The sequence below is a fragment of the Corapipo altera genome, unplaced genomic scaffold (assembly GCF_003945725.1).
Source record: "Corapipo altera isolate COAL_440 unplaced genomic scaffold, ASM394572v1 69, whole genome shotgun sequence".
NCBI classification, from domain to species: Eukaryota; Metazoa; Chordata; class Aves; order Passeriformes; family Pipridae; genus Corapipo; species Corapipo altera.
Genome location: NW_020884908.1, coordinates 1,898,229 through 1,915,464, shown reverse-complemented (window position 1 = coordinate 1,915,464; position 17,236 = coordinate 1,898,229). Strand labels below are relative to the sequence as shown.

The following is a 17,236-nucleotide window of genomic DNA, read 5'->3' as shown; positions in this document are numbered from 1 at the left end:
CAGGATTAATTATCTCCCTTGGGAATTAGCACAGGCCCAATTCAGTTTGCTACACATGCTAAGAGAGATGGGAAGTGAGCAACATTCTTTGTCCTCTATGGGAGTACCTGTGCTTTAGGCACAAGAAGACTCTTTCTGCCTTGCAAGCATTTGATCCAGGCAATTTGGAAAATTGCATAAGGCCATTTCTGTGTATCTTCTGGGTGAGGGGAGCAGTCAGTGGAGTCTAGAAATCAGGTTTTTTCTGCTAATGCACAGACTTCTCTAATGCAAAAATTAACCTTGTATTGGAAATGCTCGAGGAGTGAGGAATACTGCCCTCCACATATGGTTGCTTTTACTGGTTCCTCAGTTGGCAGTGCCTGTTTGCAACAGCTTCCATGCAGTTTGCTGCAGCTGCTCTTGGTTATTACCTTTTCCAAGACAACAGCATCCCATGAGAAGTAGGCTCTTCTGCTTTGGTTATGCTGCAAAGGTTGTGTAGTGAAGAAGCACATTTTCTGCAGGGGAAGTTGTATCTTTGCAAATATCTTTGCTCTGGATTTGAATTTAGGACTTTGGAGTTTACCTTCCCTTATATGGGAATCAGAATTCTAGTTTCTCCTTTCTACAAGGTTGAAATGTTGGGGGGTTTTGACAGCATGGAAAACCTGGCAGGTCAGATCAGTAAGAATTATAATAAATCCTTCTTGTCACGTTTTGTTTTAAGGCCAAATTGTTAACTTTGCTGAATGTAGCGGTGCTGCTGAGTTGTGTGTAAGGTACCATTCAATCAGTTTAAAACCACATCACTTCAGCTGAAATCACAGCACTGCTCCAGGCATGACTGACAGCAAAGTTTACCCTCTGTGAATAACAGAGCACTAATCCTGCATGTGATGTGAGAGAGAAGCTCACAGGTGAAGTGTCTTCGTGACAAAGTTTTCACATGGTGAAAGCAAGTGCTGTTCCCCAGGCATGTATTGAGATATTGGTGTCCCCGAACTCCAGGTAAGGAGGTTTCTTATTCCAGGGTGGATGTTTCTGTCAAAGGGAGACAATGTAGTCAAGTGCTGTTCAGATGTTCATATGCTGTTCAGCATGTCTTCATCAAAGGCTTCAGTCTGGGCTTCTTGCAAATCACAGAATACTTTTATTGCTGCCTGATAAACTATTTTCATATTTTATTTTATTTTCCCAGAGTGGTAGAGGCTTTGAACTTTGAAGGAGTTTTATGGACTGGAAAGTATTTTTCTCCCCCATCTCTACTTAAATCCTGGCCTTGAATTTATGAGGTTTGCAAACCTTATCAAAGTCAGTCATATGAGTGGGAAATTATTTGTTATCTTGGGTGGAGCAAAGAATGGGGACTTGTTTCCTTGGAGGGCCTTGGCTCAGGTAAGTGAAGACAGAGTTCTGTGAGAGAGCCGAGAAAATGCTCTCTTTTCCCCATGGCTGGTGTTGCTGGAGAGCTGCAGATCTCCTTATGGAGCCCAGCATATGAGGCACAACCTCAAAACAACAACAAAAGTACCAAACAAAGAACTTGCAAGGCAAGAAGTTGATTTATTTCTTATACAAGATGATCAAAACTCACTGAGGTGTTACAGATGAGAACTACCTTCATGAAAACTTTCTTCCTTTCAAAAGCACTGCTAATATTAATGTTTTTCCAATGCTCTGTGGTTTTAATTGAAAATTGTTTGGTTTTGTCAAACCAAGATGACAGTTCTTCCTACCTGAAAAACTTTCAGCAAATGCAAAGTTCTGATAATTGTTTAACAAATCCAAACTCTGTTCTTCCTCATCCCTTCCAGAAAACTCAGCAGAAGCAGAGATCTATTTTAAACCTGTCATATGGGCACAAATAAGATGGGTCTTACTTTGCATTTCTTTTCTTTCTGCACCCTTCAGAGTCCTGTCACCTCAACCTACCACTCTAGTTTCATGTGGCAGCTTGCTTTGATGATGATACCGCAGGGTCACTGTAGTAAATCTGGAGGGAGGTATAAGGGCTCAGTGGGGAAGGCAGACCTCGTTTCCCCTGGAGCAGGGGACACACTGTAGGTGGCTCCCAAGCTGCGCTGTCTTGCTGCTCTCTGCTTCTGAGCACTGTTAGCCCATTCTCCATTTAGACCCATTTACTTCAGATTTTGATTTTGGCTTTGTCTCCCCACTTCTTGCTGAGCTTTTCCTTGTCTCCACTTGACTTGGCTTAATTTACCCAGCATGACTTTTCTCTTAGTTTCTCCTGTTCTTCACCTCTGTGCTCCGTGCATTCTACACTCTCTTCCCTGCCCAGTCTGAGTGTGTGGCTTTAGCTGTACTGTGAAGCTTTCCCGTTTGTTCTCAGACTGTTCAGCTTCCTCTCTCCCTCCCTGTTTTGCACTGAACACTGATTTTGTCCAGTGTATGGAGTAGCATCAAGGCTTCTGCCAGCCAATCCTCCTGGCCCCCAGGCCAAGGTACATCTTTCTCCTTACCCTTGGCAGGGTTTGCCCGTGGTCTCTCAGCAGGTGCTTTGGGTGTGTTGCCATTGTTGGAGCTCACACAGCAGCAGTGGTATAGAAAGGAGCTGCTCCTGCCCTGTGCTGCGGGTTCCCTTCTGACTGGAGCACGGGGGAAGCCTTAGCAGTGAGTGTGTTTCTGACACAGCTCTGCCAAGCCTTGGGCTTTTACAGTCTCAGAGACGGACCCCAGACCCTGGGTGTGCAGCCAGCTCTGCACTTCCCCAGGTTTAAAGGTGCTCAGTCAGCTTGGGAGGTTTGCTCTGGGACTGGGTCTCAGCTGTTCAGCTTCAGTGTTACCTGCTGCTTTGGGGGTTTGGGTAGTCTTGGCATTTTGAATTGCTCTTGGAAAAACTGTGTCATGACTGTGGATGTCTGAAATGTTCCCTGCTGCTCCAGCTGTGGGGCCAGCCCAGGTTATGCAAGGTGTTTCTGGCAGAGCCACGTCTCCAGAGGCCGAGCCCCATTCACCCCAGCTGTCATGCCCACCACGGTAACCGTGTCCTTTTCTTTCCCCGTCTTTTTTCTTTTCTTTCTTGCCTTGTGCCGCCGGCAGGTATTACAAGAGTTCGGTCGTGCTGATGTGCTTTGTGATCCCCACCTTTGTGCCGTGGTACCTCTGGGGCGAGAGCCTGTGGAACGCCTACTTCCTCGCCTCCATCCTGCGGTACACCATCTCCCTCAACGTCACCTGGCTGGTGAACAGCGCCGCCCACATGTACGGCAACCGCCCCTACGACAAGTACATCAACCCCCGGCAGAACACCCTGGTCACGCTGGGAGCCATTGGTAAGTGCAGCAGCCCTGGGCAGAGCTTTGCAAACTCAAGAGCCACATCCCGTCCCCTTTCGCCCTGGCTGGGGCTTTGGGCACCCTGCAGCTGGACACCACTTGGAGCCAGGGCTCGGAGGAGGCTGGAGCTTGTGCATCCTAGAGGAAGGCTGCCTTGTTTTACACTGAAGTAATGCCATGTAGTCTCTGGGAAGAGAGGTGTTAGCACACAGTAGCAATGCTCTCCTCAGCAGCTGGCTGGGGATAGGGCAGCAGAAGTAAGTGACCCTGCTTCTTACTTGGTTGTGCATCCCCTCTTGATGCACTTATGGCTTTCTTCCCTGAGTGTAAGGGGTGGGACATGCCCCTTCCTATTGGGGAGGAAAGCCCAGAGCACTGAAGTGGAGTCTGATTTGGGTCTGCCCCAGAGGTCTCCCGTATCTGCGGTGGAGCGTAACCTCCACTAGATGCCAGACTTGGGAAATGGGTGTTGGGATGTCCCACCTGAGCGTGTTCCTGAGTCGATAGAAGTGCCAGCCATGTGGTCTTTAAACTCCCTCTCTGTTTTCCAGGTGAGGGTTTCCACAACTACCACCACACCTTCCCATTTGACTACTCAGCCAGTGAGCTGGGCCTGAAGTTCAACCCCACCACCTGGTTCATTGACTTCATGTTTTGGCTGGGGTTGGTCACTGACCGCAAGCAGGCTCCGAAGGAGATGATCCAGGCTCGCAAAGAAAGGACCGGAGATGGCAGTGCCTGAAAAGTAACGCTTTGCTGTGCCAGCGCTGCTGTACGCGTGGGTGGGTGGGTGTGAGTGCAACCCCGTGCCTGTGGTGGATTTACCTCTTGGTAAAATTACTTTTTTTCAGATCAATTGGGCTGAATTAATACCACAGGAACAGATTCAGCCACAGCTTTTTTTTTTTTTTTCCTTATTAGCTGTCTTATGTCCAAACTTTAAGACTATTAAATGTAAAAATGTTACATATTATTTAATATTGCAGTTAAACAGGAGAGAGATTTGATTTTAGTCACTGTAGTTCATGTCTGAGATTCGTTGTAATTTGCTTGTTCATGGTAAATGTTGGCAGGTTGAAGGAACTAACTGTCCTTTCCAAGTGCAGTTAGGAGAGGTTTTTGTTTCTACTGTTAATCAAATATGCTTTTGAGACGCATCTTTCGAGGGTTTGGGGCAGGGCCCGATGTGCTGTGTCAGCTAAATACTAATGGAAAGGACAGTAACAGCACCGATGACAAAACAGTATGTCTAAGGGGAAAAATCACCCCAAATTTAGTTAAATGTTAGTTTGAAAACCTGCTTTCTTCTTTTTGTTAGCCCTGTTAGCCAGCCCAGTGCACTGCTGTCTTTGCTAAATATGAAAAACATTTATTGCTGAGCAGGCTTTTGTGTTAAAAATTAGTCTCTATACAGGCCAAAATACCAACTGATGCTATATTGAGATGAATCCTTTGTTGTCACATATACATTGTAATTGTAAATGTATAGAGCTCAACCATGTCTTAAGCCAAATAAAGCTTCGGTTTCAATGTTTGGAGACCTAAGTTGTATTCTAATCAGTCATGGCCATCAATGCATGCATATTTTAGCTCCTTTTTGCACAAGAGGCCTCTTAATTTCTTTTTCTGCCTTTGACTAGCGGGTCTTAGAAAACTGACCTTTATCTAAGTCAGAGTCTGTACTAATATTTCAGCTGCATGCAACATCCATTGGTTTCTGAGCAAAATATAAAGACAGTTATGTAGCTTCTGAATTTTAACAGTTGCCTTGCTTAACAAGAAAAAAAAAAAGAAAAAAAGAAAAAAAAAGGAAAAAAGTATTAAAAAAGAAAAAAAAAGGCATGTGGATTTAATGGGACATGTAGCCCTTTGTGTTAGATGTTAGCCAGTGCAGGAGAGAGGCTTTGTACTGTCAGCACTGGAGCACTTTTGAAGATAGAGGGCATGATTTTCATTTATAAGGAAGGTCACTGCCTTGCCCCTTGGAGAGGGAGTGCCTGTTTCCCAGCCACACGGCCTCATGCCCTGGGCAAGGCAGAGATCTTGAGATAACTGAGACTCAGGCCCAGATATTTTCAGGAAAGATGCAAAAGTGGGGGGGGAAAATAAAATGGTTTCTTTTTCGTTCTGTTTCTTGTTTCTTAAATGATGCCATATAATATAAAAGAGTTGTCTTTATTCTGTCTTTCATCCAGCAGGTGTTTTAAAAGTGTTATTTTGTCATTAATGATGTGTAAACTCTTGAGTGATTTACAATAAACAGTTACGAGTTAGACTGGCCGCTGTGTCTTGTTTTGAAACATCTCCCAGAGCGAAGGGCTTTGTGCATCTCACATCAGAATTACAGCAGGGTTTTGCTTGGCATTTCCAGCTACTCATTTGCTGCAGCATTTTCAAAATACCTACCCCCTCAGCATTTCTGAATGTCAGTGCAAGAGGAGGTTGTCACACGGAAGGGCACCAAGAGATTTGATTACTTTGGGAGTAGTGGCCAAGCTGATAGAGGGGGAAAAAGAAAATTGAAGCTGACATAAGCTTGAAAGGAAACTGTGGCAAGTTCTTGCACGTGAAAATCCCACTTTAATAGAAAAATATCAGCCCAGTGTGACTGCAGGACAACACTTTGACCAAACAAACGGGGTCCCAGAGCTGGGAGGCTTCTGACCTCCTGCTGTTTAGAAAGATAAGCACTGTTGCTTCCATCTTTGTCCGGTCAACAGGCCATTGGAGAGTGGCAGAAACCACAGGAAACCTGCCTTCAGGGTGATGCAGGTAATGGGTTTGGACTTGGTGTTTGGGTGTAGGAAGCTTGGAAGATGTGCAAGTGCCTGATCTCACTGGCGCTCCCATAATTTCGTTTGTGCAATTTCCTGACTGGAGAGCTGCCGAATGCACTTCACGGGCACTAGGAGACACAACTTCCTGTTGATCTTTATCATTTTTCTTTTGTGCTGCTTTTACTTGGACTTCCTTAAGCTGATTCTTGTCAAGTATCTGGTGTAAGAAGAATAACTGGCCTTGCAACGAGGTACATGCTGTTCTGAACCTCTCTGACTACCTGAAAGTACAACAAGGTAATATTCCCCCTGCCCTCCCCAGGTGTAAGACTTCAGAAGCAGCAGCAGTTCCAGTGGGTTTCAGGGATCTGAGGTTGGTATTGAAACTGTTGGCAAGTTACCTGGTTTTGAAAAACTGAAAATAAACATCATTTAGAAAAGGAAAAGCTCCTCCATCAAATGCCTTATCTTAAAGTTTACACTACCTGAGTTCCTGTTTCTGTAAATTAACTTCTCCATGTGGTGGAGTTGATAAAAAAAATGTCAGCTAGCTTTTGCAAGAAGATTCCTAAAGAGGATTTCTGAAGAGGGTGCTTCAAATTTTGGTAAAACAAGGAATCCTTCCATGCATTTCCTTTTTTTTTATTTGTTTGGATTTTTGAGGGGGGTTTTGGGGTTGTTTTGAACTTTTTGAATAATTTGGTTTGCCTTTTTTTTTTTTAAATCATTTTGGTCATGTTCTGTAGTGTATTTTCCCCTTCCTCAAGAAGATGTAGGGTCTCTGGGAGGCAGGAAGTGTCCCAGCCACCTCCTAGGGTAGCTGCTGGATCAGTTCACAGCTGCATGCAGTGATGTGGGGAAGTCGTGAAGCCCCGGTAAGGCACTTATTTCTGCGGACTTTGGCACCTCTCCTGCTGATCTGGTAGTTAAGGACCCTGCTGGTGGTTTCTGAGCAGTGACAAAAGTGTTGAAGGACTGCTGGTGGATCAGTGGCTGGCTGTAGGCTGGACTTAACCAAGGATACAGTGACTGTCATCTAAGACCTGACGGTCTGAGAGTGCCTGATCTTCTGTTGTGTCTGGCTCTGTTCTCAGCACACTGAACCATCTGGAATAACACCACCTAGGACCGGGACCAAGAGGCGTTTGTGCTTTGCCATATTGCACTGTTTCCAGGCTCTCAGCTTTGGCACACGGCAGGGACTGCATCTTGTTTTACCTCTTTTCCCAGAACTAGTAGGGCCCTTAGGAAGTGCAGTGTTGGCTCTGGAGCCGTGTGCTCCTTCTACAGCAGGTCACCTCCTCTCTGAGCTGGCTCGAGGGAGTGCTGTGCTGCCCTGGCACTTGGCACAATCGCTAAGGGAGGATTTAATCTGTAATTTACAGCATGTACTTGACCATGCAAACAGAGATGAAACCCGCCCCCCTCAGGGCTGCATACAAACACCACTGCCACGGTGTTGGGTGAGACCAAGGTTGTGGTGGCTGACTGCAGGGGAACATCCAGGCTCCGTCTAACCCCATCTCTGCCGCAGCTGGGCACAGGGACTGGGCTGCGTCGGGGTAATCCTTGGAGCAGGAGGCAAGCATGAGCAAAACCTGCTGGAGCTGAAGTTACACCTTGACTAAGGTGCTGCGGTGACAGGGTGAGTACTGGTGCCGAAGAAATGCATCAGGGTTTGCAGTCCCTGAAAAGCAGCCAAGTGGAGCAGACATCTCCCGTGCCATCTCCTGCCTGACAGCCCCTGCTGCAGTGCTCAGGAAAGCTGGTGGCAGTCCTGCTCTGCACCACTGGGCTGGGGGCTGTGCCAGGGTCCTGTGCGGCAGCACCAAAACTTCACTTGGCACTTGTAGAGCTGGGGTGGGAAAAGGGTGGGTGGTCAGCTCTGGGCTGGTCACCATATCCTTGAGCCATCTTAAAAACACCTGGTGAAAGCAGTGGATTGCTGGAGTTGGGGGGTGTGGGGAAGGTGTGTGGGGATGCAGAGGAGGCTGCTCTTGAGGCATGAGGGGCGGATTTCTGCCCACTTCCTCCAGTGGCTCTGCAGTTCCCTCATGAGCCCCGGTGGTGTCTGCATCCCTGTCTCTGCAGCTTGCAAGCGCGAGGCGACTGCTGTCCTCTGGCCGGCAGCCAGAACACAGCTTTCTAGAAATAAGCCCAGCAGATGGGAAATGTGGCCTGACTTCAGGTATCACATTCAGCAGCTGGTGTGGGAGGCTCCCAGGAAAAAAAAAAAAGATCTTCTAAAAGGTCTCCTGTGTCCACATGAGCCTGGGAGTCCATGCCACGCTGGAAATGCGGTGACTGACCTATGGGCTGTGGTAAGCCAATGTTTGGGTTATTTGCAGCTGGGAGGTCTCTCAGTTTGGAGAGATTTTTATCGGTTGATAGTATATCAGCTCCCAAAAGCATGGCTAGGCTGGACTTGTATTACCTTGATATTTTTGCTCCTAGGCTGTTTTGTAGCTGCACCCTTACACAGAAAGGGTCTCACAGGGTGTTACAGGGGTTTCTTTTCACCACCTTCTGGGGTGTTTCTGGAAATCATGGTGCAATTTCCCTTAAGATCTTATTTTTAAATAAGTAACAGCAAAACTGAAAGCAGAGCCCAGTGGGAAAGGAGGCATTTGCCAACATGTGCCCATGTGCTCTGGCTCCTGCAATGACTCAGCTGTGCCCAGCCCAGGAGCAGAAACCTCTGGCATCCAGGGGCTCATACCCAGCAACACCAGCCCCACTAAACAGGGGGACAATAGGGGAGAAAATCCAAAACTCCTGGGGTGCCCCTGCATGGACAGAGTTGCCCACTGGATGGTTTGGAGGCTTTTGCTGTCTCAATCACCCCTCACACACGAGGTGCGCTGCTTTTACTGAGTACATCTCCTGCTGTCCCACTCCCTGGAGAGTTAAACGCTGATTTAGGCTTTTTCTGAGAAAATGCTTAAAGAATTTCCACCCCGGTTTTGCAGTCAAATGACCCCAGCAGGTCTGTCCAACCACTCTGTGCCCCAGCTGCCACCATTCCCACCCCGACCTGCTGGCTTTGGCACAGCCACACTTGTGAGTTCCACGGAGATAAGCAGTTTGCAGCCTTGTGCCAGGAGCTCTGCCACTGCCCCTCCCTTCCTGCACCAGCCATGGCCAAGCTGGGGCTACAGGCAAAAGGGCAAGGAGCAAAGGTCTGGCCTCAGTGCAGGTAAAGGTAGTGCCCCACACAAGCTGCATTTTTAAAGATCTATCTTACTACCTAAGAGAAGAAGATGAGCAGCAAAGCCTGCATGCAGAACAGTAAAAGCATAAAATCCCCTTTTGCAGGCCTTTGAAAATGCCTGGGGGGAAAGCTCCAGTGAACAGCACAGATAAAAAATGTAGGTGAAATGGTGTCTACCGTCTCTGTACAGTATACCTAACCTTGGTATTTACCGGGGGTACTAAATTTTCCTGGCTGACACAATTCCATTAGTGTTTATAGCACCATAACAGGAAATAATTATTTTATACAATCTCATTATCCTTAAAAAAAAAAATAATTTTTTTTCCCCCACATCATTTTCTGTGCTTCATATGGGACTGCTCTTCTGCCAGGTCAGAACATGTCACTCTTGGGGAGAAGGCATGCCAGTCTGCAGCAGATGATTTGCATACACTGGCACTTCAAGGTTTCCTCTCCAGAGTTCGCACCCTCACTGCCTTGAGTGCAAGTCCTCTTTTTATCCCATGTATTTGCTAGCACAGCAGTAAATTTTTTCTGACTTCTCTTTTTCTGCAAAAAAAAAAAAAAGTAACTTTCTGTTTGCTCCATTTCCCTTCCTGACATTTAAATAGTGTCACTTTGTTGCAGTTAGATGGAGTGACTCTCTTCGATTTGCTGCTCCATTCCCAAATCCAGGTGAATTTTACTCAGTTGGGATTATGTGGGCGAGCTGGGAAGAGGGAGCAGTTCTTCTTGGAGGGCTGGGATCTGGGGATATTTCTTAGGGTGAGAGAGTGCCCTTTGCAGGTGAGTGCCTCTCCAGCAACCCTTAGCACACATTCTCAAAGCCAAGCCAAGGGCGCACGTGCTCAGATGGCATCTGTTTATCAGCAGGGCATTTGGAGTTAGGAAGTCTATCACAATATTTAAAAATCTGGATAAAAGAACAGATGGCTTTGGTAAGAGATGATCTGGCTAATGAAACGAGGGTTAACACTTAAACTGAGAAGCAGTTTTAACTGGTTTTTGACAGTTTTACCCCCATTTAACCCATGCCGTATTTAACCTCACTGCTCCTGTTTCTGGGTGGGTGACGTCTCTTGCCAGGCCTCACTCCAGCTTTGGAGCAGAAAGGAGCAGGACATGAAAAACAGGTGTTAAATATACTTTTTCAGAAGACATGTATTTCTCAGGAATGAAAGCAAACTCTGTTTTCCTCACCTCTGTGTACCTTTTCCTCCCCAGAAAAATAGCCCTGGATAACCGTAGCCAGCCTTCAGTGGCAATCTGGGAAGGACTGTAACTAGAGGAGCATGAGGTTGCTTTGATTCTTCCTGGGCTGTGAGTGAGGTCTGCAAGGGCAGAGGTTAGGCCTGTGGTAGTCCTCTCTTTTACATGAAAAGCAAAATACCTCTGAGGCCTGATCCTGCTACTTGATGTCAAGACACAGAGGTTCAGAATTCCCACTTCTCTGTCCCTGGAAGGAAGAAAGCAGATGTGAGATGGCGCACAGTTCGGTTCCCGTGAAGAGCACTTACGTGGTGGAATTTGGACAGGGAACGTGCACGTGCTGTAACGCATCAGGAGGAGGAAATACTAATGAACAGGCAGCAAAGCAAAGCCATAACTGTGAACATTCGCTTGCGTTGGAGCAGGCTGGCTTTCCAGGCCAGGCAGATTGCCAGGCACATCCCCAGTGGGACTCAGTGGCCCAGCAGGAAAACCCAGTGTAGGCTGGGACAGGAGAAGTCACGCACTGCTCACGGCATGCCAGGAGCTTTGTCACGTCTGCCCACCAGTGTCACTGCAATTGTGTCTTCCAAGTCATGGGCTTAGCAGGGAGGGACACCAGTGTCAGCCTCTGGCACACCTACCCCTGGGAAAGCCAGGTGGTGGGTAACCTCAAACAAGAGGTGGGAATGTACTCATGGCTACTCGACTTCTTGCCAAGGTAGTGTTGGTGGAGATGTGGGAGGAAAAACTCTTTCTACAGGCCAATGTGGGCTTGCAGTGGGATTTGGGACGTGCAGCATTACCGTGAGGAGGCAGGGGAAACGTTATTGTGGGATGTAGCTCAGAAGCAACATGCCCATGTGCCCTACCTCCCTTTGCACCCTCACAGGGGGATGCTGCAGGTTGAGTTTCACAGGAGAGGGGCAGCTCCTCCCATGGGACTGCTGTCCCATGAAGAAGGGACTGTAGGAAATATCTCCATGGAGCTAGGTAACACCATCCCTTGATGGCTGATGCCTCTCTGCATCTCTCTTGCTTCTTGCACTGGGTGTGCTCCAGCACATGGTTGTTGTCCCCAGGCTGTACCCTTTTTTTAAGCTGTGATTTTTTAATTTGTGAGAGGTTTTCGGTGGGCCTGTCAGCATCGTGCGTTTTCCAGCACTCACAGGGACACCATCTGCTCGAAAAAAAGCTGTGAACAAAATGTCTCAGACACTCAGAGTTTACCAAAAATGAAATTGCTTTAAAATCCCATATGGTGCATTGTTTTCCTTCCAGCTTTGGCTGACAGCAGAGGTGAAGTGACTAAGACAGTTTCTGATTAGTTGCTGCCTTTTCCTTTCTGGCCAAAATCACTGGGGCTGTGCGTTGTCACTTCTCACCTGTTTGACAGAAGGTTTTCTTCAGCCTCAGCTGCTGAAAGCCAGGGGATATTGAGACTCAAACAACTCTCCTCTGTTACTTTTAAAGCGAGTTTCCTTGACTTTTGCTATCACAGGAAGCCTTGCTGTTAGGGATGTGGCTAATGCTGATACTTCCAGCATACTTTTTTACAGGCACCTGATTTTAGGGCCTCTCTTGGTGACATGGGGGTTGATAGCACCTCCTTGCCCAAGGAATGCTGTGCCCAGCAGTCACTTGTTGTGGCTCCTGTGTGTGGCAGAGCCATGGGACAGTGTCAGGTGCACACAGAGGGAAAACCTGGCCAAGATCTCTGGATTTTGTGGGGTTGCAAAAACACAAATGCTGCAAGGAACCATTTATTAGTCCAGGATAGCACAAGATTTGAAATACCAGAGCAGGAAGAATGTTCTTTCAGCTCTAAAAATAGCTCCCTCAGCCTTTAAAACACCAAGAAGCATACACAGCACATGCCTTCCAGTGAGAGTGTCTGTCCTTTCCCTTGATGATGCAGCCACTTTGGTAAGGGCTCAGGGGGCGTGCTGGTTGTAGTGCTTGCTCTGAGGATCAGCACTTTGAGGGGTTTTCAATTTGTGGGGATCAAGGAGATGAAAACTCTTCAGGGTGTGCCATGAGGGCCAAAGCTGCAGGGTGAAGGAGTGTTGCTTGGTCACTAGAAGGGCAGTATATGAAACGCTGATAAAGTGCTGATGTACAACTCAGCTCACTTCTGGGGGCTGGCGTGGATTTAGGCATTTGTTTTGTGTTAGTTCATAAGTGATAGCACCACGACAAAACTTTCAATAAGTGCTGCCTTATTTGGATTTTAGAAGAAACAAGACTGTCAAAAAATACCATCAGTCATCTTGTCAGAGTGGGGAGGGAGAGGAAAAAAAAGCGGTAGCATTCACGTTGACTTAATCCCATGAAGGTCAGACAGCAAAGGGATCCCTCCACCCCAGGGAACAGTCCCAAATGGTTATCGCAGAGCTGTTTTGCTGGGAATGTTTCCTCTCAAAATTCCGACCGCAGAGATACTTTACAGAGATCACAAAGCCCACCACCTGGTAGGAAAAGGAAAAAAGCGGGAAGAGAACAACATGTCCCAGGCTGTTCCTGGGGTCTCTTGCTGCTGGGTGGCTGCTTCTTCTAGGCCTTTCAAATACTCATCCAAATGGGCACCGCTTCCCGGGAAGGCTGCAGAGATGGGGTGGCGAGCCCTCCTCAGTGCCCCAGGGGGTTTGGAGCAGAAGGCACACCCAGAGGCGCAGGCCGAGCAGGTGCTGCCGGGGCCGGGGAGGGCGGGCAGCGACAGGGACACAGCGCAGGAACCCCCGCACTGGGCTGCGCCAGGGAGAGCCCGCGGCCAGCCCGCGCTGCTGCGGCCGGACACGGGGCTTGTTTTTGGCCGTGCCCGGGGGATGCTCTGAAGGGCCGGGGCGTCCGCAGCCGCGTCCCCCCGCCCCAAACCCGGCGGTCAGAGCGACAGAAGACCTCCAACACCAACTACAGCCCCGATGGCCGCGGCGGCCGCGGTCCCGCCCGTCCGGGGCGGGGCGAGGCGGGGCGGGGACCTGGACCCAGCCCGGCCCCCGCTCGCCTCCGCCACCGGGGCTGGAGCCGCCGCCGGAGCCGCCCGCAGGTAGGAGCCGCTCCCGGGAGCCGCGGCTGGAAGCCTCCCTTGGGAGCGCCAGACACCCCCTCCTGTCTCGCCGTCGCCCCTCCTTGTCGCCAATCGTCACCCCCTGCCCAGCCGCCCCCTCCCCGGCCGCGGTCCCGGCGCCCCCGGCGGTGCCGGAGCTCCCCCGCGGGCAGCGGGTGAGAGCGGGGCCGGGCAAGGTGGGCAGGGCAGGGCAGGGCAGGGCAGGGCTGCCGGGCGGGGGGCGCCGCAGGTGCTGCAGGGCGCGGGAGGAGCCGCGATCCTGGTGCTGCCAGCCCTGGAGCTTGCTGGCTTACGGCAGGTAGGCACGGGGTAGGTAAGAGGATTAGAGTCGCTCCGACCAGCGCCCGAAGGACACAGCTGTGGAAGGGATCGCCGAGGTCATGATTCCGGCATCCCTCTCACCCGTGAATCTCTCTGTGGCATCGCTTCGGGGCTGAGGGATGTGATGGTGACAGAGCTCGGCAGCTCCGCTGCCAGGATTGCTGCACAGGGGTCTGCGGAGAAGCTCACCTGGGTTGAGGTTGTGGGGTGGGACAGGTCCTGCCTTCCCCAGATCCTGTCGGGATGTCCTGTCAGGACATGCAGGCTGTGTCCGGCCAAATTCCCAGGAGGGGAAGAGGTTTTGAGAAAGGCCACTGGGCTCTGCTGTGGTCCCTCAGGGAAGGAAGGGTGAGGTCCTGTCTCTGAGCAACATAAAGATGCTGGGAGCTGATGTCCCAGGGTAATGATGGGGTTGTTTGGGATCTTAGCTTTTCCCTACAGCAGCATGGTTGTGCCAGACCTTTGATTCAGAGCCCTTGAGCTGGAAAGGTTGCAGGAATTATGAGTTAACCTTCTCTTCTGCTTTTTTTTTTTTTTCCTTTTTAAACAGAGCTTCTTGTGAAAGTGGCCTTAAGGATGTTCTGATGAACATTCACACAATCCTTATGCCATAGCAATGTACACATATATGGTTAATTATGGATAGCAACTCAATATGGAGGAGGGCAGTGTGTGAAAGGTATATCCTGGCACACTGACTGCCTGTTGTGTCTTGCTTGAATAGATGACACTGTCTAAAAGAAGGGGACTTGATTATTAAAAGTCAAATTATTTTCTTCTCGTTCTTCATGCTCAGTGGTCAGCATTTTCTGAGCTTGGGTACTGAAAGTCAGTGCAGTTGTTTCATTTCCCCTTTTAAGATTCTTTGTGCTGCAGTGTTTGCTTTTCAGATGCAGAGTAGGGATGTGTGCTTGTATGAACACTAACACAGTCAATTGTTTTTCCTTGGAAGAAATGTCATGTCCATGGTTTCCTCTCCTCCCCCAGCCATTTCCGGGCAGCCTGACATTGGAAGATTGTGGTTTGGCCCAACAGAGACACTTTAGGGTCCTGATCCTGCAGTCCAAGCTGAAACAATGAGCTATAATTGCAGGTTAAGAGGAAGCAAAGAAACAGAGAAAAGTCTGTAAGAAACGAGAGAGAAGATTCAAAGCAATATGTTGGAAAGGATACACTGGGACAGGGGGTGGCTGGCAGGTGCAGTAGAAGGCTTGGACCAGGACTCTGTGAGTGCACGCTCCTCTGGGTCACTGATTTCTCTCAGTGAGCAACTCACTGGCCCTGTTGTCTAAAGTGGGAATAATGGTGGGTTTTTGCTGTCTCAAGAAGACTTGTAAAGGTCTCTAGGTGCCTGGCTCCCCTCGCCTTGGGTCCCTGCAGGTTGCAGAAGCAGTCACCTGAGGTTCAGAGATGAAGGCAGGGTGAGAGTGAAAAGGAAGCAAAACATGTTGTGGACAGGTGGGGAGAGAAAGGTGGAGCGAAATGGGAGGAGAGGAAAAGAAGAGTGATGAAGCTTCAAAAACCATGAAAGGAAGCGTTAAAAGGGTTACAGATTATTATACCTTGCGTGGGGTACAACGCAAATATTTTATGCTGAGGTTACCTCTGGATGGTCATGCCTGCAGGTGAGAGGCGCCTACTAGAGCAGTAGTCTCTCTGTACGAGTGCTGTTTGCTCAGCTGAGAAGTGTTTGCCATGGGCAGGCGTGCAGACCTGGCTCCCTCTGGGAGAGCTGCTCCTGTGTGCAGGATAGGAGGGAAGTCTTCCCTCCACCCTGCCCCCTGCACACAAGAGCAGAGGCCTTCTCCGCAGTACCAGGAGCTGCTGAGCTATGCTCACCTGTCCCTATGGAACTGGTGGCGTATTGGGCAGATCTGGTGGGAGGGGAGGCTGAGGTGCTCCCTGGTGCCATTAGGAGAGGTCTGGGCTGCCTCTCCTGTGGGTAGCAGAGGGAAGGAAGCAAAAGCAGGGATGATCTGGGCTGGTCTGCTGCAGTGGTGGGGGGAGTGCCCAGCATCCTCCCCTCGATTTCCTAATCTCGGGCAGATCCAGGTAATTAGGGACCTGTCTGATTTCCTGCTTCCCATCAGGAGCCGTTGGGATTACTAGTGGTGACTGCCTGAGCCAGAAGAGCCAGTGGCCCTTCAGTTTTGGCACCACAGGACTGCAGGAGAGACCTCTGCCTGGCCAAGCCACTGAGGATGGCCACAGCTTTGTCAGGGAGAGCCTCTCTAGTGCGGTCTTGGCCCAGCTGAATGCTCTTAGAGGTGGTTTATTGTGGTCTCCTGTGCCACGGAAGAGTCTGGCTCTGGATATATTTCAACAGACATGAAAAGTTTTAAGCCCTCTGGATGCGATGGAGAGGCTGGTCACACAGGCTTGCGGGCTTGGCCACTGTTTAACAGGTGGAAGCTGTTCCCTGGTCCCCTCTGTCTGTTGTGTTTGCAACAGGTTTGCATGAAGTGAAAGGCTGTATGTCACCTTCCTCCTATAGCTCATCCGAGCACCCTACAAACAGCAATTTATAGTTGCAGCAGCTTGGGACACTGGTAAGCAAATGTTACTAATTCCTACAAATGAGGAATGCTGGCGAGGCAGTGGTGAACACCACAAAAATGCCTATGTATGATTGCTTACCTTGTACTTGTCTCAGGGCAAATGATTTCCACAGGTCTAAACAGAGTCAAAAGACTGACATGGTGGTTTGTACCCATGACAATCTCTATGCCAGAGAGGGCTACTTTAGAGTAATGACAAAAGCCAGGTCATGGGTACTGTGCATCCATTCCTTGTAGCTCACCCTCTGGCCCATCATCTCATGGCTGCTTCTCAGACGCTTTGTGGTTAATACAAGGAGAAGAGGACCTCTTTTTTTGTGGAGGAGACATGAGTCCTCAGGCTGAAGAGGCTGGTGAGGGAAAACTGTCCTGAGAAAGCTTGGTGTGTTATGCCACACTCCCTAAAAGCTCACAGGCCTCAGGTGTTTTCCCCATGACAAGTGCGGACCGACTGGCATTTACCGAAGGAAATCCTGCTTTGGGGACAGTGAACATCTCTTCAAAAGTGTAGAGCTGCAAACTGCAGTGGAGAAAGGAGCTTGTGCTTCCAAAAGGTGAAGAGTACAAGGGACAAGAGAGGTTGAAGATAAAGTAAACAGGTGGGAAAAGCCCTCCTTACACTCTGTGGGAAGCTGTGTAGCTTGAATGTATGTCTTGTGTTTGTTGGGGGAAAAAACAGTGGCAGGGTAGAAAAGGCAGGGAAACCTGGAACTGTTTTGGTCTTCCAGGGCCTGTACTGTCTCATCCATAAACTGGAAAAGGAGACAATATGATCAGGAATAACATTCTGCGAAGTCTGTTCCCCTGGGCTT

The 17,236-nt window shown here is 49.2% G+C and overlaps 2 protein-coding genes across 4 annotated transcripts in view; both read left to right on the top strand.

Moving 5' to 3' along the window:
• The window catches only part of SCD5 (stearoyl-CoA desaturase 5), a 32,143-nt gene extending 26,592 nt beyond the window's left edge, over positions 1 to 5,551 (top strand). The window contains exons 5-6 of the mRNA XM_027652720.1: positions 3,043 to 3,275; positions 3,830 to 5,551. Of these exons, the coding sequence (XP_027508521.1) occupies positions 3,043 to 3,275; positions 3,830 to 4,020 (424 nt within the window). The 3' untranslated portion in view covers positions 4,021 to 5,551. The remainder of the gene's footprint in view (positions 1 to 3,042; positions 3,276 to 3,829) is intronic.
• Positions 5,552 to 7,508: 1,957 nt separating this feature from the next.
• TMEM150C (transmembrane protein 150C) overlaps positions 7,509 to 17,236 on the top strand; it is a 28,533-nt gene continuing 18,805 nt past the window's right edge. For 2 of the 3 annotated variants that reach the window (XM_027652927.1, XM_027652924.1), the window contains exon 1: positions 13,470 to 13,524. The gene's annotated coding sequence lies outside the window, so the exon portion shown is untranslated. Of the gene's footprint in view, positions 7,701 to 13,469; positions 13,525 to 17,236 lie in introns of those variants that run through there. The other variant, XM_027652925.1, reaches the window with a different exon arrangement.